This window comes from Pholis gunnellus (genome assembly GCF_910591455.1).
Source record: "Pholis gunnellus genome assembly, chromosome: 17".
Lineage (NCBI taxonomy): Eukaryota > Metazoa > Chordata > Actinopteri > Perciformes > Pholidae > Pholis > Pholis gunnellus.
In genome coordinates, this window is record NC_136544.1 from 12,811,623 (window position 1) to 12,832,954 (window position 21,332).

The following is a 21,332-nucleotide window of genomic DNA, read 5'->3' on the forward strand; positions in this document are numbered from 1 at the left end:
TCCTCTGCCCGTAATTTGTTATCCAATTAAAGCTAATTAGGTCAGACGTCTCATCCTCATCAGCATCCTCATCCTTTTTCTCTCAGTTCATCCATAATTATTGGTCAGTTTTGCATCCTTTCAAATCAGTGATAATCAATATCAATTACAACCTGAATCTCTGAATGGGCTCTGTGCTGAAGGGAATACCCACACACACATACACACATACACACACACACACACACACACACATACGAGCTGAAGGGGGATGGGGACGTGGAGTCTTAAGTCATGCAACCAGCCAACCAGCTCCCCTCGCTGAATAGATGCACGATCACCGAAACGAGAGGGGAGGCGCAACGGGCACGGAGCTGCTGGCTCTCTATATCCAGCGGCTCAGAGGCGCTCTGACTCCATTCACTTCAGAGTCCCACACTGTCAAGGACCTGTGCAGACTGCTGCAAGACAGGCTCTGGATAGCACAACACGGACAACTTTCTCACTTGTGATTTTCCAAGAGGATCTGCTCGATTGGATTATATTCTTCCAGGACTATTAAATACTATCATAGAAAACCGTGCGTCTTGATTCTGGTTAATTATAACAGCTGCGCTTCTTGTTTGATATTTCAGTGGACTGGGCTGAAGTTTGAAGCTGGTTTGTTAAAGGGTGAAGGACAAGTGCAATGCTCTTCAGACTTGTCTCTTAGGATTGTCCCACTTGCGCCTGAGGAGCTGTATGTCGAGCAGCCCCGCACAGATCTTGTTCAAGAGGACGCAGTCCAATGTGAATAACAAGAGTCCAGCCTCTTCAGCTTTTTCACAGTTGCAAGCAAGTGCACGGAGTTTGACTGAGCCCGCCGAGCAGCTCGGACACCCCGGTTTCTCCCCCCGAGGGGATGGTTGTGGATCCTGTGGGGCCAGGAGCGATTCTGCGGCTCCTACAGAATAGCACCGTTTTCTCGTTCGGGGTTAAATCTGAATTAAAGGGAGATGAGAGCCGCACTTTGTTACTTCCTGCTGTGGACGACGTACCTGCTGCTGGCCACCTCTGAGGTAAAGTTAGTAGGACTCTGCAAATCCTGAGCAGTGCGGGGCCGGATAGACTGTCTCCCACTGGCCCCATGTCACACACACACGCACACACACACACACACACACACACACACACACACACACACACACACACACACACACACAGTGGTGCGGGGTTGTATTCCTGTGAGGGTGCAAAGTTCCCACGGAGCGCGCATTTCTCCAATAGCTACACACCACAACTTCTTACCCAGGGAAAGAAAACCATAGAGCAGTAACACAAAGTTTTTGGGTTGAAGGATGAATTTAGCCAAGAAGATACGATTATGAGCCGTTATAATTTAAAGCATTTCTTCATTTGAATCAACCTGTAACCGATACAAACTGTCTTTTAATAATAATAATAAGGGCATAGACTGAGACGCTATTATAAGATCACTGTGAACATGGATTCATTTTTCGAGAATGACCAAATAGCACATCAGCTCCAGCTATCATGAGGGTAGTGGCTACTCGCGTTTGAGAACCAACATCGCGTCTGCATTTGGAAGCGTATCAGTTATTTTTGGCGTTTGTGCCAAATCTGTTTGTAGCCCGAGCCAACTGGGCAAACGTTTTGGTTGGGCTAAGCGTTCATGGGAACCGCTCCGGGCGATATAAATAGCCACTGTTCCTGTAAGGCTGCGCGTTAACTTTGAGGTGCCTGCATGACCGCAACAAGTGCAAAGTGTGGCGAGCTGCAGTTAACACGGGCAGATGTCGCCCCCGAACCGTGGTGCAGTTCAAAATTCCGACGGTTTAATGTCGTCTCATCTTGCCGCAGTGAACAGGATTAGTCAAACAATAATTCAAGTCGGTCATTTTATTAATTCGGTCCAATTAATAGTCAAAGAAGTAGTTTTCAATTTATGATTTTCATGATGGTTTTCCACCATCATTGTCCTGGAAATCTCGTGAGTAGCTAGTATATATATATATATATATATATATATATATATATATATATATATATATATATATATATATATATATATATATATAGACTACGCAGAAGATCCTAGAACATTTCTGATGAATTACTTTCCAGTCCTGCAACGTTGCTCCCTCGCAGAGCATATAGGCTTCCCTGGATTGCATAATTTCTCAAGGGGGTTCGTCGCCACCTTCTCTCCGTGTATGAGGGGGATTTATGGCAATAGGGTAGATCTGCTAGTTGTAGTTGGCACATAGTTGCAACATTGTTCTAGCAGTGATCTTACTGGTGGTTGTTTGAACCCTGCACGTTTACTTATACAGACACACAATTACACAAACGTTTTGCCACTGACCCGACACATCTCTAACCTTCATCTTGTTTATTTTTCTGCCCCCCCCCCCCCCCCTCGCCGCCCCCTAAAGGAAGTGGAGTTTCCCCAGGAGCTGATAGACAGACTGTCCCACAGTGAAATCCACAGCATCAGCGACCTCCAGCGGCTACTGGACATTGACTCCGTAGGTAAATTCAGCCTCTTGATACTCTCACAGACATGTTTAATCCCGACGCACTAGATGTCGTTCACATGTGACACTGCTATTGTGGATGTGACAACACAGAGTAAAGGGTGGTACTAAAAACAGCTGCAGCATAATTACATAAGCAGTATGCCTTTATTAGCTGTAGAATTGTGCTCTCTTGTGGCCTCACTTTTAAACATAGCCTTCTTGGTAGTAGGCTACACCTGAATGTGGTATGGGGACTTTCCATATATATTTGTATAGTGAGGCAAAATGTGCTCGCTTAAGGATCAAGCCACATAACTATGACATAAATGTATACAAAGGTTATATCTAAAATAACCATGCCTGCCTTGTTGTCATTTAAACTGCAATAGGCTCAGTACCACTGCTTGATGGATAGGAGAATTTTGTCAAAATGAATCACAGGAACCACTGATAATAGTTACAGCATTCACGGATCCACTTGTGTCTAACAAGTGACATAGGTAGCTGATGTTTGAGTGACATTTCAGTAAATAAGATGTATAGACTCTGTCAAAAGTTTAGTGGATTTAGTGAAAGAACAAGAACACCTGTTGTTTTGGCACATTCTGCTTATTACAGGTTGTTACCCCTGAAATCAAGCCCTGGTGTGCATGATAATGCAGTTACCGCGATAGGTGTGTTTTCTGTACACATGTGACAAAGATGGACTTTCACTGGCAGGCTTTTTTTTTGTTGTTGTGCACAATCTTTCAGCTGCTGCAATAAACTGGCTTTATAGCAACCAGACCGCCACATAATGTTGCCCTGTAAACAGAGACAGCGGCTCGCCGGTCAGGCAGGTTTCTCTCAGCTTCAGGTTCTTGGAGGTGCTGCTTCTTCTGTGGTGGGGGACCGGTCTGTCTCAGGCTGTCCTAGATTAAGTTACAGGGGTGCGCTGGAAGAAGCTGTTTGCCTTCACATGAGCCTCTATTTACACAGGCTTTGGCCATATATCAAATTCAGGGCTCTCCCCTGAAGATTTGTTGTTGGAAATAGGTATTTACAAAATGTATTTAACAGTCCCAAATCATGTCAGCTACCTCAATGGTCGTAGCTCATTAGTAGTCTCAAAACTAATATTCAGCAGAGCAACACTAGGACCAGACTTTCACTCAAGTATTCTTCTGTATAACCACATGACTGCTTTTCTGATGGACGCATAAATTAGGATGAGTAATTTATGTCATTTATTAATTCACAATCAAACCAACCTGTACTCCACAGCAGTGATCGCCCCACTTTATGTTGAGCCCAGAATAGATCCCTGGTTTTGCTTCTAGCATGAGAAAAGGTGTTTATAATTGAATTAACATGTCTTTCTTCAAACACAGGAATGTTTTGCAGGGTAACAGTAGTAGGCTGATTATTATTACGAGGACATAAATCTGTCTCACGGCCGGCTTGGCGGCACAGGCGACCCCATTAAAAGACCTTTGACGCCAGCCAGAGGGGTATTTTCAGAGCTTTTGTTGCAGATGGCCAGGACAGTAAAGCTACCAGTATAGGCTGAAATGTACATAGCATTGCATGTCAACCATGGAAGGAGAAAGGAAAGGCTTATATGAGGTGTTGGTTTAAACCTTTGATCATTGGTACCTGGAAAATGTAACACGGACTGATGCTGCGTTTTTATCACGTTTTTATCAAGTCATTATCATATCATTTTGTCACTATCTGAGATCATTTAGCCTGTAAGGATGTACGTGCGTCAGGATCCCTGGGAAGGCCTGCAGGGCTTTTCTCGCGGCTGTGTGTGTCATTTAGCGCTGCTTTGCTCAGTGCGAGTCTATGTGCACACGTCCTCTTGGATGGTGTCTCCTGCTTTGACTGACAGATGAGATGACCCCGCTGAAGTCTGCAGATGGCTGTCTGGCCCCTGAGGTGCTCCTCTCCTCGCTTTTCTTCCTCCCTAACCCCGTCTCCCTCCTTGGGCGGCCCCCTGGCCTGTCCGCTCTTATCTCTCTCAGTGAAGGACTGACAGAAAAGGGAACCTGACTCTTGGCGTGGGGCAGAGGTGGAGGAGGGAGCAGGAGGATTCTGGAGGTTGTGTTTCTGCTACACTGCCCTCAGAAAGGCTGCAAGTTGTTGTGCAGTCCGCTTTCTGACAAAACTGGCAGAGGAAGACAGACAAAGAGAGGAAATTATGGAGGCACTTGTTACAAGAAGTAAAAAACATGTTACAAGTAGAGGAAGAAAGAAAGAGCGGAGGAGGAGTAAAGGGAGGGAGCCGAGGCCCTCAGCTAATGGAGGGAGTAATTTGCGAGTCATGAAAGCCTGACTCATGGCGAGAGACTGTCTCTTGTCCTCTGTTCTCTTGTCTCAGTTTCGCGACGTTCCGGGCAAATCATGTGTCTTCTTACTCACCTGGAACCAACAGAGGAGCAAACCCCTCACTCTCTTTCTATTTGTGCCTCCCTTAACTTCTCTCTTCTCTCTATTTTTCTCCTGCATCATCCTGCCTGATCACTCTGATTGCCTTCGTTCCCCATGTTTCTCCTTTCAGCGCAAAGAAAACACCCTCAGAAAGGTCCTTTTATTGTGCTGAGAAAAGGACTCTGCAGTCTATAAAGGACTTCTTTATGCTCTCCCTCCCTTTCTCCTGTCAGCTCTGACACAAACTGTCTCCAGTGGTCACAGTGTGACGCCCTCCCTCACTCCAGTCCTTCTCTGACAGGGGGGAGATGAAGAGAGGGATAGGTGTGGTGGAGAGAGAGGAGGCACAGTGGGAGTTCTGTCAGTGACCCGCAGTGTTTTAAAAGGTTGTCAGGTAGGAAAATCCTCCAGCTGTCAAAATGAGTCCACCTGCAGTGCAGACAGCCGAGGTGTGTTTGCACATATATGGAGACTATGTGCGACATATATACGGCATGTTCATGTGTGTCCGTACACTGTTCCTCAGCTGCAGTTGACACTTCTTTCCTGTGGACCTTTAGTTCTGGGTCACTGGCTGTCTGACTGACGGCAAGACAGGCTAAGAGAAAATCCCTCCACTCTCCTTTAGGAGCAGACCTGAAAAGAAAAAAGGAGGCATCCAAAAGCAAATAAACAGCCAATCCCAGAGGTGGATTGTGTATAGGCAGAGGAAATCCCTTCAGATGACTCTGGTCAGAGCACAACGGAGCTGGACGAGGCCAATGTGTTTGTCTGGGGCTAAGCTTTGTTGCGCTGGCGTATATTGGATTTTAGCATGTTACGGAGGATAATGAGAGGAGTTTGTGTAGTTGTGAGTGTGTCTTTATGTTAGGTGTACAGGTGTAGGATTGTGTCGGCCTGATGCTGTACTTACAGACAGGTAGACCCACCCACTTAGCAAACACTCTCAGACTCTGCTCTTTGGGAAAGGGCTGTATCCTGCGAACAAGCTTTATCGCTTTATAGCTGCTCTGGCACTCTTCTGTAATCCAACTTGTATTCTGGGTGGGGACCAAAACAAGCAAGCTTTATCAGATGACCATGACTGTGAATACGCTGAGCTGGCTATATTAGTCTGGAGTTAGGGAGTCTTAAGGAGCTATCGCTGCAGCATAACAAAACATTTACTCATTCAGCCAAGCGGCTGAATGATTGAAAAAGCAAACATTTTCAGGTAAATGAGAGACGCCAAACCACCAATTAGGGGCAGGGATAATGGCGGCTGAGTACCACCTGTGCAATGACCACTTTAGTCCGCAGTTCGTCTGTGAAAGCTGGTTGTTTTTGAAGGAGCTTGCTGACTCACCTGCGTCTAGATACTTTATTCCTGCTGGGAAAGTTCAGCCAAATGAGTGAGTTAGGCTGACGCACAAAGCTTGCAATTACACAGAGGTTTGTGTAATGTGTGCTTCCTGCCTGTACCATGTGTACTCTGCAATGTTTACTTCAATTTGTGACATCATCATCAGTTGCCCTGCCAGCCATCATATTGAAGGAAACCCTAAGCACTTCAGGGAATCAAAGCATGTGTTACATACAGCACAAGGGGCCAGTAGGAAGTTACCATCTCATTAGGGTCGTGTGACTAACCAGCACATTGTTAGTTGTGGAGGGGGTATATATAAAACATCAATAGCGGGTCACATTCAGCCTTCTGGTGAGGCCTAGCAAGCCACCCACCACAGTCTACGCCGTGATTAACCGACTCATCGCTGGTTTATTGGTTTAAAAGGTTTTTTTACTTCCTCTCTGTGTGACATTCATTAATGAGGCTGCCTTCTGTTTTGACGAGGTACGGGAAACAATGTTATCGAGGAGCCAAAGCACCACAAGCACCACAACCACCAGAAGAACTACTCCCGTCATCACGGTTACTACAATGACCTGAAGAGCTCCCAGCTCCACAGCCGACGCAAGAGGAGCATCGGTAAGACTGAAAGAATATTGTATGCTTCCCTGTGCAGCTAAGAGGTTGCATCATGATTACATTTGGCTCTATATACTGTACATCACAACTTGGCACAACTTATTACAGTGTCATAATGCCCTAAAATTAACCTCCATTTGAAATATCCCCCCTGACATTTGAGTTCCCAGGAGATGAAACCGATCACTTTACACACATTTCAAACAAAGCTAATAGTTAGTGGCTTGTATATGGCCTTTCTGTGGATAAAAGCTACCCTAATGAAGACGTCTACCCAGTATTTATGGCAATCAAGGAATCATGAGAAACGAGACTGGTGTGTGAGGTTGACGAGGACGTCTGACATGAAGCCTTTTAATTGGCCACGGGCTTGCAGATCTAAGACACACGCGTCAGGAGAGAAATATATCCTTGAGCGTGGAAATTCCAGGCATTCAGGGCTCAAGTTGCAGCTCGCCTGGGCTCTCAGTCAGATTTCTTCATAAAACGCCACGCGGTATGATATCTGATCGAGGAATAGAGAATACCATGTAGTGTGCAATGCGTGTGTTAAGACTGGCTGCGTGTTCGCCACAGCCCTCACAGCAGTACAGCATTTAAAGCGACACAGGTTAAAAAGGCTGGTTGTATTTCAAGTGTTTGATACATATACCATTTTGGCAGCTGTCCACAAAAGCCCTCACGTTCTGTACATGCACATATGTTTACGACCTAATGCCATCTTTCTGTACACCCTCTGTCACATCTTTACGTGTGAGTGCCTGTCAGAGCATTCAATCTGAAATGAATGCTTACTGCCTTCCTCTTTTCACTATGACCAACAGGGTCAAAGGCCGTTATTAGATTTCCCACATAAAGGTTTTCTGGCCTAGTAACGCTGCATTAACCCCAGTTAGGCCTCTGAACAAAGGAGCAGTCACTTTCTGTCTCACCGACTTCATCCCAAAGCTCCTGAGCCGATATGAGATCAGCTTTTTGGATAGCTTGTCTTCTTAACATCCATAAAGGAGGTTGGGTGTGATACGAGGTTAGACGAACAGCTCCCACGTCAAGTGAGTCATCAAATAATGAGCAGCGAAGGAATTCTTAAAGCAGCTGGGAGTGAAAAGGACGGTTTCCAACAATACATCAGCACGCGCATGCATTCGGAAAATGTGTCACCGAACACCCATGCAGACCAGGTGCATTAACCGGGCTCCTCCTTCTCCCTGTCTTTCTTACAGCAGAGGAGGCGGTCCCGGCGGTGTGTAAGACGCGGACGGTGATCTACGAGATCCCCAGGAGCCAGGTGGATCCAACGTCTGCCAACTTCCTGATATGGCCGCCCTGTGTGGAGGTGAAGCGCTGCACAGGCTGCTGCAACACAAGCAACATGCGCTGTCACCCTTCCCGCAAGCACCATCGCACCGTTAAGGTAAGACACACACACACACACACACACACACACACACACACACACACACACACACACACACACACACACACGCCTACAGGCGAGATTGTGTGCAAGCTTGTTGACTTGCTGAAAAGTCATATCCTTACAGTCAACCCAAATCATTAGTGCAGGGTTGAACACGCAATCATATTCACCTCATTCATTCCACAAACACACCCACTTCCACTCACAAATCTCCACCACTTTCCCCCTCACTAGGTAAGTAAATCATATGAGAGGTAAGGTTGGGTTGACTTGCCTACCTTCCTGCTCCTTTCCACCCTTTTTACTCCACTGCTACTCTTCGTTTCAATCAACCAGTCTCCTCTGAGGCTCCTTGGCCAGTACCCAAATAGTGGCCACCTTACCGCCGCTGCCCCCTCCCCTCTCTCCTTCCATTGCAGCCGTTCACCACCCTCTCTCCTCATCAGTCTGTCCCATGTTTGGCGAGAGTCCAGGGCGGCTGTGCCAGGAAGTGAAAGAGAGAAAGGACAGGGAGGGAGGGCTGTTGGCACCTTCAGCCGGGACATCTGTTGAAGGGTTGACCAGAGAGGGATGCTCCTGCCAGACATAAGACAGCCAGACAGACAAAGAGATAGAGAGAGAGAGAGAGCGAGGGAGAAACAGTTTCCTGTACCTTGAGAATGTCTGAGTGTCGTCGGTTACTGCACAGCCATTCGTTTGTTTGGTTTGTTTGGCCCTTTGTCTTTTCTGGAAACAGGGAGCCTGGAGGGGACGAGGCGACAAAGAGGAAGAGAGAGGGATCGAAGGGGGTTGCACTGTTCTCAGAGGCTCTTTGGCGTCGCTAGCTTGAAAACATGTCCTTCTGTTCAGGATCAGAGGAGACACCGTGGCTGGAGCTGAGTCGTTTTTCTGCTGTATTTACACTACAGACTGTTAGCCGGTGCACGGCTCTGTTTGGAGGTATGGGAGTTATGTGCTCTGTTCTGTAAGAGTAAGAGACAACCGGGGGATAAACAGGATAGCCTGGAACACTCTGACTGTGTTTGTGTTTCTCTTTGAGTCTATCTCTGGACTCTGTTGTCTCTTTAATCATTGTGATCTTGCCCGGCCATGGGCACTGGGACATCAAGCAGGGTTTTAAGATGCCGCCTCAATATACTTTCAGAGTAATAAAACAAATACGAGCCCCGTCTGCCTCCGTCCCCTTGTCACACTGGCTCAGGTCAGGAAGGATTTCCGTATGGATGGGAGGAAATTCTCCTCTTTTGGTTGTTCATTCATAGAGCAGACAGTAACGCTGCAGTGAAAAGACGACCATTGTAGGGCACAGGGAACTGCATCCAGTGCACAGGGTTTATGATCAGAGATGCTGACTCACATGTAAGAGCTCTGATATACACCACAACCTGTCTGTCTGAGTGCAAGCTTGTCAGTCTCTCGATCTGCCAGACAGTAGGTGCTTCATTAGGTGACGAGGACGGGTGGAGAAAGCCTGACGACGACGGACGATACACTATAAGGTACGCTATTCCTGGAATGCTGTGATCCATGCAACTTTGGCCGTGTCCCCCTCGTGACACTGAGGACAAAATGAGCACACAGACGGGAGACGGACCCTCAGGCGTGGTGGGCAGGGATTCATGGGGGACGTTTTTCCAATGCGTTTCCAGTCGCGGGCGAGGAGGGGCCGAGAGGCGTCGTATCCCTGGAAAGGTCATTCGTCGGGGCTCGCGCCGGTCAGGAGACATTCACCACTTTGTGTGCGAGAAACATTGTCTTGTGCCAAGTTTTTTTTTCTGTCTGTCCTCTCAGCAGTTAGTCTGAATAGGGGTTCAGTTTGTGCTTCTCCCTCCGTTTATTAGAAAGCTAAAATTGTGGCCCGTCTACCCTGGAACTGACTTGTTTTCCTTCTGCTGGCCAAGGATGGGAAAAGAACACATCTGCTGTGTTTCTTTCCATCTCATGCCACTATGCATTTGTCCAAATGCACCTTTATTTATTTATTCCCCCTCTTCTGTTTCTATCCCTCTTTCCTTTTTCATGCTATGGACCCAAAAAAAAGGAGAACGGGTCTGTGCAGGCCCTTTACTGTACAAGCCTGTCCTGTTCACTGGCAGGGTAATAAAAAAGGCAACTTTAAATAGGACTAGCCTGAGGGAGGAGAAGGGGCAGATATTAAAGTCACTCTCTTTCTTCTGCATGGTCTCCTTTTTTCCCCCCTCCTTATGCATTTGTCTAGAACTTCTTTTGCACTTTGGTCCATCATTTTCTTAGGTGTATCTCTAAACCGCGTGTGTGTAGGTTGCATCACAGTTTATGTCAGCATGCCTTAGCGTAGCAAAGACAGAGTAAACGAGAATGGTGTAAAGACGTTTAGAGCAGGTTAAGTATTGAAAAAAGAGATTAAGTGAGAGAGGCAGAGATGCAAAGAGAGACATGAAGTCGTGGAAACAGACAGGAGAGAGGCAAACTGAATTCTTAATGAGTTTTTATGTATTCAGACTCTATCATCCCAGCATTCCTTTAACTCCTCCCTCACCCCCATCCCACCTCCTTTTGCACTTTCAATGACACCACATTCACTCCCTCTATCCCAGCGTCTTGGCTCTCCCCCTTTCCTTTCCATCGAAGTGATTCCTTTTTTGTGTTTTATCACTGAAGGCTGGCAGAACATTTTGGACATTTTGCCAGTGTTTTTGTGTCAGAGTTGTTAGAATCTAGATATGACATGAAATACCGTGTCCATGACATTAAATAACAGAATTTGTTCTATAATTAGTCCCCTTTGGTTGTTAATATTTTACCCTCTCCTGTCTTTTTTTACTTCCTTCTCCCATGTTCCTTCTGTTCTTCCACCTCACATCTTTCCAGCTGTGTCCAGTATTTCTGATAGTTTCCTCAGTGCTTTTGGCTACGATGCTTGCTTGACAAACTTGCTCATAAAACAACTGGAGATTTTGGACAGGCAGGACTGAAGAGACTAGTATACAAGGTGTGCGTGTGTGTGTGTGTGTGTGTGTGTGTGTGTGGGGGGGGGATATAGAGAAAGAGTTAGGAAGAGATCTCAACATGGATGTGCATTCTTTTGCACATTGTCTTTGTGTATATGAATGTGTGTGAGTCTCTGTGTGTGAATCTAAATGCCTCTCTGTTTGTTCTTCCTATGGGGTTGATTAAACAGCCCATGAAACAGGCAAAGAATGGAGCTGTCACTCATCCGCTCACTCATTAACTCTTAAGGCTTCTGCAGTAGATTTGGTCTCTAAGTTCATTGTATTCTCCTTCCTCATCCACAAAACCACATCGGCAGACAAGTGGTACAAGGAAGGTGCCAAAAGTTTACTTGTGGTTTCTGCTGCACGAACACACAGTTGACAGTAAATGAGGTAGATATTTGAATATTCTTATTTTCAAAATGAACACAATTACGATTGATAGGAACCAAACATGACAACTAACCCTTTTCATTGCCTCCATAAGGTGCCTTAATCTGATCATTATGGCATAATTTGACAACAATGAAGCTCAGTTTCTCTCGTTTGGTTTGGTTTAGTAGCTGGAAACTTTTGATGGTCCTTGAAGCGAATGTACAAGTATTTTGCAGAGGTCAGAGAGGGTCGTCAGCACACATCTGTGTAAACCCAAGAAGGGAGATTGTTTGTGTGTGTGTGTGTGTGTGAGAGAGAGAGCGCTGTATGCTACGTAAACCCGCCCACCGCAACGCAGGGACAAGGCCATTTGTGTGAAGCGGCAGCAAGAGGAAGACGGGCCACAGAGTAATGAAGTGTTGATGGCTGCTGGATCAAAGTGGGGGCTGACAGAGGCCAGGCGGATATAGCCACAGTGCTGAGTGTGGGGGTCCACACATCTCCCTGCACTGGCCCTGGCCCCGACCCCATCACACACACACACACACACACACACACACACACTGGCAGTTACCTCAGCGACAGCGGGTCAGAGCCGGGTGTTGGGGGAAGCAGTAGCTGTAGCCCTGCGGTTGTGTGGGACCCTGACTTACGGGGTGTTTCATAAATAAAAGGCAGTGTGACGGTGATACAGTGAGCATGATTTATGGTCGTCAGAGGGGTCCTGTGGATTACGTTGGGGGGGGGGGTTAGATGGGACTGAGGGGCCCCCCTGTTTGAAGTTCCTTGCAGCTGTGAATTATTTTCCCTTTGATTCACTCAGCTCTTCTAGATGAAGAAGGGTGAGGGAGTTTGTGTGTGTGTATAAACGTGTGTGTGTGTGTGTTGTGCACAGCGGGGGTTGCGGGGCGGGTCAGAGACCATGGGAGCGTCCCGACTACGCCAGAAGCCAGAGAGTTTGGCTACTGCTGCACCGGCTGGAATGCATCAACTTGAGCAGGAAAAGTAGCGGCCGTATTTTAATCATATTTTACTTCATTTCTGTATTTTCCTTCACTCCTCCTCTCCTGTCCTCCCTTTCGCTCTTCCCCTCTGACTTCATCCTCCCCCTCCAACTCTCTTCTCCGCTCAGTCTTGGAGTCTGATTGTCTGTTCTGTGAAATAGTTGTTCACTCCCTCCTCACTCTTTTTGTCTCGCTCCTGCAACAGAGCCATCTCCCACTCTCTAATTTTACCCCTCTGCCAGTCTTTGCCATTTACTGTATCATTTTTGTTCTCTTTCATTAAAATCATATTTACTCTTTCAAGTGCTCCGTGTAATGTCTTTCTCATCTGCAATTGTTCTATAAAGACACAGGCGGGGGGCAAAACATGAATGGAAAGATTACACATCTTTGTTATTCTTTGATATTTGATATCGCGCGATGGTTCTTTTGGTCTTTGAGGGAAAGGGAGGCACATGATGAGGTCAGGGGCAGATAGATATTCGCATCCGGTGATACATTAATATGTCTGTGTGGGAGAGAGAAGTGAGGAGAAAGAGGTATGCCATGAAGTGAGTTAGGGTATTGGAGACCTGTGAGTGACTCTCCTTGCTTGCTCTCCTCTCCACACACCGCCTGTGATAACCCCTTCCACCCGAGTGTGTGTGTGTGTGTGTGTGTGTGTGTGTGTTGTGAGGGGTTGTAGCAGAGGGCAGCGGCAGGTTGTCTCGGTTGTTCTTGTCTGATGTTCAGTCTACGTTTTCTGTGGTTTGCTCTCTCTCTCTCCCTCTGCATATAATCTTAACTTTCCTCTGGGTGTCTTTTTTTTCTTTGTCTGATTTCAAAAGACAGACAGATGGAGATACAGAAAGTTTCTTTACGTTCCCCCGTCCTACAACTTTCCCCACCTTTCCTCCACTTGCTCAAAGTTGTAGCATCTCAACAAGAGCTCTTTGTTTGTGGGGCACAAGCTCTGCGAGTCTCCCTCCTGATAAATGAATTGCCACCCCGCTCTGCCTCTTTCCACCCCTCCATTCTCCAAACACACACATACATTCTTAATTCTTTTTTTTTTTTTGCTCGATTCTGTCACTGTTCCAGTTTACGATGGCCCGCGGTGCACGTTCACAACCCTGTCGTGTTTTCCTTGGAACGCTGGAGTAAAACTTTCCCCTCCATCATGCTCTCATCAGTGCTCCGTGCTCAGGGAATTCCCAATTAGTCCGACTGGGACAATCGGCTCCACACAGAGGGCCGCGGAGACTCTGAGGACAAAACCAAAGGGGGTGCACTTCCCAGAGCCCCCTGCCTCACCCCAAACCCTCTGGATCGGATATCATTCCACAGCCGCTTCTCAGGGCCCCGGATTTCTAGGGAGTTTTGATCGGTTTGATTTATACAAAGAGAGTGCGGGGCCCCTCGCCGTGGCATGGGGGTCTCTTTCTGATGTATATTTTATGTGGGAAGTCATTGACTCTGGTCCGGGTAGGAAGCCGGTGTCCTTTGTGTGGCGAAGAAGTGGCTTAAAATGGGAAAATAAAATATGGATGTGAAGTGGAAAAATTGTAGGCGCGAAGACATGAAGCCATTCCTGAAGCGTCAACACAAGAAACAGGAAACAAGACAGAAAGAGAGTGTGTTGACAAAGTGGGCAGAGCAGGATTACAGCACAGTTATAGACATTCACAGACAAATATGAAAGTGTGAGTGTGCTTTTGTGTGTTGTCCTGCAGGGAGTGTTTTTAACCCTGCTGTGTGAGGGGCAAAAGACAAGCCTACCGCTGGGCCTCTCTTCAAGGGGGCTCATCGCTTTATCCGTCTGTCAATAGCTGTTTGTTTGGTCAGAAGAGTTTGGGTTTGTGTGTTAGTCAGAAGGATCAGCCTCAGTAAGAAGTGTCAGACATTGCTGACTCTTTCGGCCTCAGGTTTGCTGCTTTCGAACCCCCCTCAGCCCAGAGATTCAGCAGAGCCGTCCGCAGAGACAGCTGCATGTTTCATCTCTCAGTCAGATCCTCTGATTAAATATTACCAGTGGTTTTCTGAGAAATGTGTGGGTTTCAGTGTTACTGTCTGCACTTTTGGTAGATAACAACAAACCTTTGATAACTTCTCTCTCTATCCTGTCAGCTTTAATGTAATAAAAGTTCCCCAGTGAGTAACCCAGAAACTAAATGTTAATAGGTAACACATGAATGTCATCGCATGCTAGTCATGATCATGGTCAGTCCCCCATCCCCTTCCTTAAATAACACCCTCTGTTTGCACACACACACACACACACACACACACACACACACACACACACACACACACACACACACACACACACACACACACACACACACACACACACACACACACACACACACACCATCGTTCCCTAATGAGAATGATGGTCCACCTTCCTGCTCTCAGTTCTTCCCTGCTTTGGCCCTTTCACCCGCCCTCTCTCTCTCTCTGTCAGGGCCCGATAACAGCAACCCAGACACCATTGTCCTCTGTTTGCTCACTGCATACCTTCTCTGCTTGCTTACCCTCTTTTCACTCCCTCTCTTCTTTCTCTTTCTCTTCCCTCCGTGGAAAGAAACAGTTGCAAAGGAGCAGCTGGTGAAACCGCCGGCCCCTGATTTCTGTTTCAGCCTCCCCAGATGACCCTCCAGTCATTGTTACAGCACTGACGCGCGGCAGCTCAAGTTGTGTGAATGTCAACATTTTACTTTGTTTTATCAGACGGGGATTGGTATGTTCATTTTTTTTCCTGCTTGACTAATTCACCACTGAGAGCCAGCCTTGGCGGTATGCCATCACAGGATAGAGGAAGAAAGCCTCTCATCAGTTTTGGCCCTCCGTCTGTGCATGTGTGAGCCTCATGCTGACTGCAAAACAGTGTTGTTCATAACACCAGAGAGCGCTGGGAGATTGTCGGCCAATATCCTCTCTCGTGCAGCGACCAGGAAGATGGGTGAAGCAGGGGATATTGTTTCCATGTGGCCCCCCGGGCCCTCAATGGTGGATGGGAAGGTTACCTGCCCTTGGCACTCACATCAGAGAGGGAAGAGCATGTAGCCACCTCCCAGAGTTACACAACAAGATCATCATAACCTCCAAGCAACCTTTCTCTATTCAGCTTTCATCTAAGCTTTAATCAACATAGCCTATTCATAACCCTCCGAGGATTGGTCCTTTTCATTGCTAGCTGTTGGGTGGGAAGTTGGGGTCAGACCTGAGAGGGTGTTAGCTGGACTGAGGGATCGGAATTCCTGCATTACCTTTGTGTTTGTTTCATTGGAAGGCTGATTTCTGGGGTTGTACTGCCTAGATTAGACCACGTAAGCTGTATTTCTTGCATGCACATGTTAAACAGCACTTTCCCTAACCTATGAAGAAGTATTAATGTGGTTTAAAACCAGCCTACATGTCAGAACAAGGCGAGGGAGTTTAGGTGTGTGTCTGTCTGGATGTGGATGCTCCATGCCTGGAGCGAGGGGGGGATCCCAGCCTCTCTTCTCCTGCCAGGGTAAAGCTTCCCTGGGCTTTAGGGCGTACACCGCTCCCCCCCTACCCTCCATCTCTCCTCTCCCATTGTTTGAGCTTGCTTGGACAAGGTCATACACTCCATTCAGTATTTACACACCTGATCAACAGCCCATAGAGCACACAGCGAGCGGAACCCGATGCATCAGCCTCTGTGGAATGCTGCCGTCACACTTCAAACACGGGGAGGCGAAGCTACGGCTGGCGTTTTTTTTAATGAATCGGTTTATGAAAGAGTCATCAGTCACAGCGCTACGCCTCTTGATGTTAGCGGATGGGCAAAGAGTGCGCGTGCTTATTGATGACACAAGCACGGCGAAGAGTAATGATGGCGCTGGAGCTGGCTCTGCGGCTAACCTCTGCTCTCTTCCTCACTTCAGGTAGCGAAGGTGGAGTACGTGAAGAGGAGACCCAAGCTGAAAGAGGTCTTTGTGCGGTTAGAAGACCACCTGGAGTGTGTGTGTGCGTCACAACATCATGTGGTGGAGCACTCAGATGCAGAAACAGGTAAATGTCACCCTCAAACATGTGATGCAATTACATAATCCCAAGTGTCCCAGCATTGCCCTTTTGCAGAAAAATCACACTGAGGTTGCGATTGATGGCTGAGTCCCGCCCTCATCCCTGCGTCATCATGCATCAATGTGTTTCCCGTTCCTCATGTCTGTCTGATGGTCTCTCTCTCTCTCTCTCTCTCTCTCTCTCTCTCTCTCTCTCTCTCTCTCTCTCTCTGGCTTTGCACTGGATGACCTTTTTCTATGACTGCTTCAAAACAGACAGACACACCTGTGAGGTGGCCTGCTATTGCAAAACTGTAATGCTTGTGTGTTTGTGCCTTGTTAGACGAGGATGTGTGTGTGTGTGTGCGTGTACGTTTGTGCGTGTGAAAGTGTATGCGAGTCTGTGTGTTAAGGGAGGGTGTCCAAAGGCTGCTTGGCATGACAGCAGGTAAATCCGCCAGTGCCTTGATCTGAAGCCTTTCTCTCCCTGGGAGCAGATAAGCGCTGATGTGTGTTGATAAGGCATCTGAAGTATTTATAGTGTTATATCTTTGCACTCTCTGCTTCTGTCCCAGGGCTGTTGTGCCTCTCTCTGTACCATAAACCCTGCTTCTTGCTTTTAACCCTCCGTCCTATCCACCCTCCCCGACTTTGTGTTTTCAGGCCACCGTAGGGCTAAAGGTAAAAAAAGGAAACCTAAAAAGCTAAGGCCCAGCAAGGATTTATTGGCGACATAATAAAGTTGCACTCATTACCCAAAGTCCACTGAAGAGCTGTGAAGGGAACAGGTAGGACTTTAGCAACACAGCGTCCTTTCACCTTTTGGCACTGCAATTGCCCTATCGGGGCACAGGGGGCGCCTGCCAATCACCATCACCAATCACATCACAGCCAATCAGTGTGAGAGGAGGGAGGGCTAAGGCGTAACATGCTCTGTGCCGAATGCTGCATGCTGATTTTGAGGCCTGCTGAGCATGCACACCACATACAGTACATATGCTTTGTGTCACAGTTTACGTGCCTGTCGTGTGGTTGTGTGCACTGTTTTTGTTGTGTTAATACAGTAACACCCATTGTATGTCACTGTATGTCACATGTTTCACGGCTTAAAAGACACTCTTGATTTGTACTTGTCATCACCAACTATTTAATTATCTCTCATCTGTCTGTAACCAAAAGAGAGAGAGGATAAAAAAAAATGAACCACAGAAGTTTTCTCACCCAGCTGTTGGTCTTTTTCACATGACATGACACACACACATATTGTGACTGTACGTTATGACTCGTGGTCTGATCACCGTCTTTGAAATCTGGAGAAATATGATTCAGAACATTGTGGGTCTTGTGTGTGTTGTGTCAGCTTGTTTGAAATGCATGAGTTATGCAATTGGGCACAAAATGCAATTCATCTTTTTATTGTCATGATGAAACCCATGTGTTGTGTTTGTTTAATGGTGATATTAATCTCAGCTTTCTCTCTCTCTCTCTCTCTCTCTCTCTCTCTCTCTCTCTCCCACAGTGGACGTGAGGTGAGACCAATCAGAACAAGGGACTTCAGCGTGGGAGGGACCTAAATAGAGGATGTCACCAACAGGAGACCTGCTCTGTTCTCTTCCCCACTGCCATGCGACCTTCGTTTTAAAAGGACAAACTTTTCTGTTAAGACGACAAAAATGAATAAGATGCCAAAGGTGCTTTTAAAAAAACAGTAACCAGTGATGATGACTTCGTCTGTGGAACGCCACCAACCCAGACAACATGCTGTAGCTCGGGCAGGACAGACAGAGGCCGGAAGGAGATGATGAAAGGGATTCATGTTGAACATTTTGAGACTTTGTTTGAACAAAACGCACAACAGAAACAGCTATGGAGCAGTTGGATCAAACTTTTGTGGGAATCCGGCGCTCAGACTCCATAAACAGCGGTGGATGACCTCCAGCTGGGCAACATAAAAGTGCCCTGCCCTGTTTAAATGACTCTTGCTCACACAGGAAGAAAGAAAGAGAGATAAAGGAAAAACAATGGAAAGAGAGAAAGAGAGAGAGACAAATGGAAGTGTTTTTTTTTTCTAAAACCTCTGTGGAGTATCAAACATTTTAGAGTTTTTGGATGTTTGCTCTCAGTAAAGAGATCTTCTCTGAGACCCCTGGTGGTCTGTGACTTTGCCCACTTGCTATGTACAGTTGCATTTTGAAAAGGAAGATGCGCCGCTACTTACAAACTATTTATATGTGTGGACGATTGCTTTCTGTCTCTTCCAGAACAAAAGAAAGAACAAAAATATGTTTTAATGATCTTGGAGACATGCAAGAGTTCTGTGTGGTCTGGTTCTTTGTAACCATCAGTATCACAATCTCAACGTCATTTTTTTTTAGTCGATGTTATTGTTGTCATCCATGTTTCTTATTATATTACAGTATATCTGAATTATGTCAAGTCTTATGTATATGGTTTGGATATATGTGTGCAAGGAGAAGGTATGAGAGTCAGTACAGGAAGATGCTTTATTTTTGTTATGAAATATATTAAGCTTACTTATATCCAAGCAGGAATGATGTTTATTTCTTTTGTTGTGGTTGAATGCCTGTATTTAATCCATTGGAAAAGATGAAAAGTCTGCCACTGCCCGGTCCTTTATATTCACAAAAACATGCATACAGCACATTAAAGTATGTTCATGCCAATCACACAAAACATGTTAGAGCAACTGTATCCCCGAATTATCCCTAATTTCTCTCCTACACGAGGCTATTTTTTACCCACATCACTCTTAACATTGATAGTGAAGATGCCCGCCCGCTCTGCTTCACAAGCACACACGTTGTTCCTGCAATGAGCAAAGTCCACCTTAAAGAGTGAATGAGCCAGCAAAGCAAATCGACAAGCGCATGAATGGGCTCCTTGTTTGGTTAGGCTTTACCCCTCTGTTGACAGGAGAGCAAACCTCTGATCACTCCACCCTGTGAAGGTACTGGCACCTTAAGCAGCCACATACCATCAGGACAGATGATTACGAGTGCTCAGAGGTGACCTGACAAGAGCACAGTGATGGCCTGAACCCATGCCCCAATGGGACAAACAATTACTTCCTTACCGGTTCCTGTAACAGCGATAATGAATGTGAAACCGGGCCAACGCAGTACGAGAACAACGGTCGTCTTCCACCCCGTGTTCAAAGGCGAGAGAGTGAGTCACTGTGAAGTGAGTCGAGTGAAAGTCAAACGAGAAAAGTTTAATTGAAACATTGGCAGATCACACAAAGCCCATCTGTGAATTAACTAACAATCAGTTGACTGGTGCTATATTTATAAGGCTGATGTTTCATCACTGCTTGCATTCACATCCATATAAGATAGTGTTCTCAGTGAACCAGGGACCACGCTCAGAGCTATTTGATTAAAAAAAATGCCATTACACTAAGCCTCTATTACTTTTATTTTGGCCTTCCATTGGATAAAGACAGCAATAATCATAATTTATATATTTATGTTTTCAACAATAAATATATTTCTGCTTATGAAATTGTTCACTGAATGTTGAGTCCCATAATTTGTTTGGTTTGTGTTTCAAGGGTGGTATTTAAGGATAAATGTAAGTATAGAACGATGTAATGCAGCACTAAATACAGACACAGTCTAATGGGCACAAAGTGAGGTTATGGAAAGTAAGAATTAAGTAAATCAGCAATATTAAACTATGGCAGAAGGGAAGAGGAAAGGAGGGACCACCTTGCACTTGAACAAACCCTTACCTGCTCCCTTATTAATGACAGACTATCTAGTAAATGTTATCCAACTAGCTGAAGAATATGCAAAAATGTGAAAGATGATGTTATTTGACAAGAATGGAGTCCACATGTGTTGGTGCTGCCGCAGCAGGCAGGACAGAAGCTGGATGTGAGGGTGGTGTATACAGGAAATGTGAGCTTTTCCAGGCTTGAAGGCTGAGCAGGAGCTGGGCTTTACTCCAGGATCCACCAGCAGCAGACGGTAGGTGCTGGGGGCTTTATTACTTTTCCCTGAGCAGCTCACCCTAATCCCAGGGCTAAGGGACATGAAAGTCTCCCTCCTCTGAAGAAAGGCAAAACATGAAAGAGAGAAAGGATCAGAGAGACAGCAGCTCTGCAAAACCAGTGGAACAGGGGATAAAGTGAATGAAGTAAAGATAAAAGGAAGAGCAGAGGCTTGATTGATTTTATTGTTTTTATCTGACATTCACGGCTTCATTCATAAGGACGAAGGGAGGCCAGGATTGAGGAGTCAGTATAGTGTGTGCAGTGTATTCCGGAAATAGAGAGCAATATGTCATGGTGGGGAAAGAGGGAGGAGGAGGATGGAGCACAGGAGAGAGGGGCGAGAATGCCATGAGGAGTGAGAGTGCAAGGGGATGTATAGAGAGGGACAAACATGAAGAAAAGAGGGAACGAAGTGGACTCAGGATGTGGGTAATCGGCACCACAGCGAGAGGGGGCAGACAGGGCAGCACTAAGTGGACATGCTTTCATAAACAATGCCAGAGGGGGACGAAGGGGCAGACAAGGTGTGAAGAGGGCTGCTGAATGGGCTCTGTGTGTGTGCAGTCAAACAATAAAAAGAGAGGTCTCCCAGTGTGAAACATGGACCACTGGAATTTTGTGATTTGACTACCCACAATGCACAGGGTCAGAGTTCAG

General features: G+C 46.4%; 1 protein-coding gene across 2 annotated transcripts; it reads left to right on the top strand.

Annotated features, from left to right (window-relative positions):
* The first annotated feature begins 427 nt into the window (after nt 1-427).
* Nucleotides 428-20,119, top strand: pdgfab (platelet-derived growth factor alpha polypeptide b). 2 transcript variants are annotated; one of them, XM_079176798.1, is made up of 7 exons: nt 428-1,037; nt 2,415-2,511; nt 6,742-6,876; nt 8,100-8,290; nt 16,541-16,667; nt 17,324-17,448; nt 18,180-20,119. In XM_079176798.1, exons 1-6 carry the CDS (start codon nt 975-977, stop codon nt 17,395-17,397), a joined length of 687 nt encoding a protein of 228 aa, XP_079032924.1. In that variant the 5' UTR covers nt 428-974; the 3' UTR covers nt 17,398-17,448; nt 18,180-20,119. The 2 variants fall into 2 exon arrangements, with proteins under 2 accessions (XP_079032924.1, XP_079032925.1); XM_079176799.1 differs by lacking the exon at nt 17,324-17,448.
* Nucleotides 20,120-21,332: the final 1,213 nt, after the last annotated feature.

Excerpts from the sequence above, each read along its gene's own strand:
- pdgfab (XM_079176798.1), top strand. The coding sequence starts at position 975 with ATGAGAGCCGCACTTTGTTACTTCCTGCTGTGGACGACGTACCTGCTG. Across the intron at positions 1,038-2,414 it reads TGCTGCTGGCCACCTCTGAG|GAAGTGGAGTTTCCCCAGGA; the intron begins GTAAAGTTAGTA and ends CGCCCCCTAAAG. Across the intron at positions 8,291-16,540 it reads AGCACCATCGCACCGTTAAG|GTAGCGAAGGTGGAGTACGT; the intron begins GTAAGACACACA and ends TCCTCACTTCAG.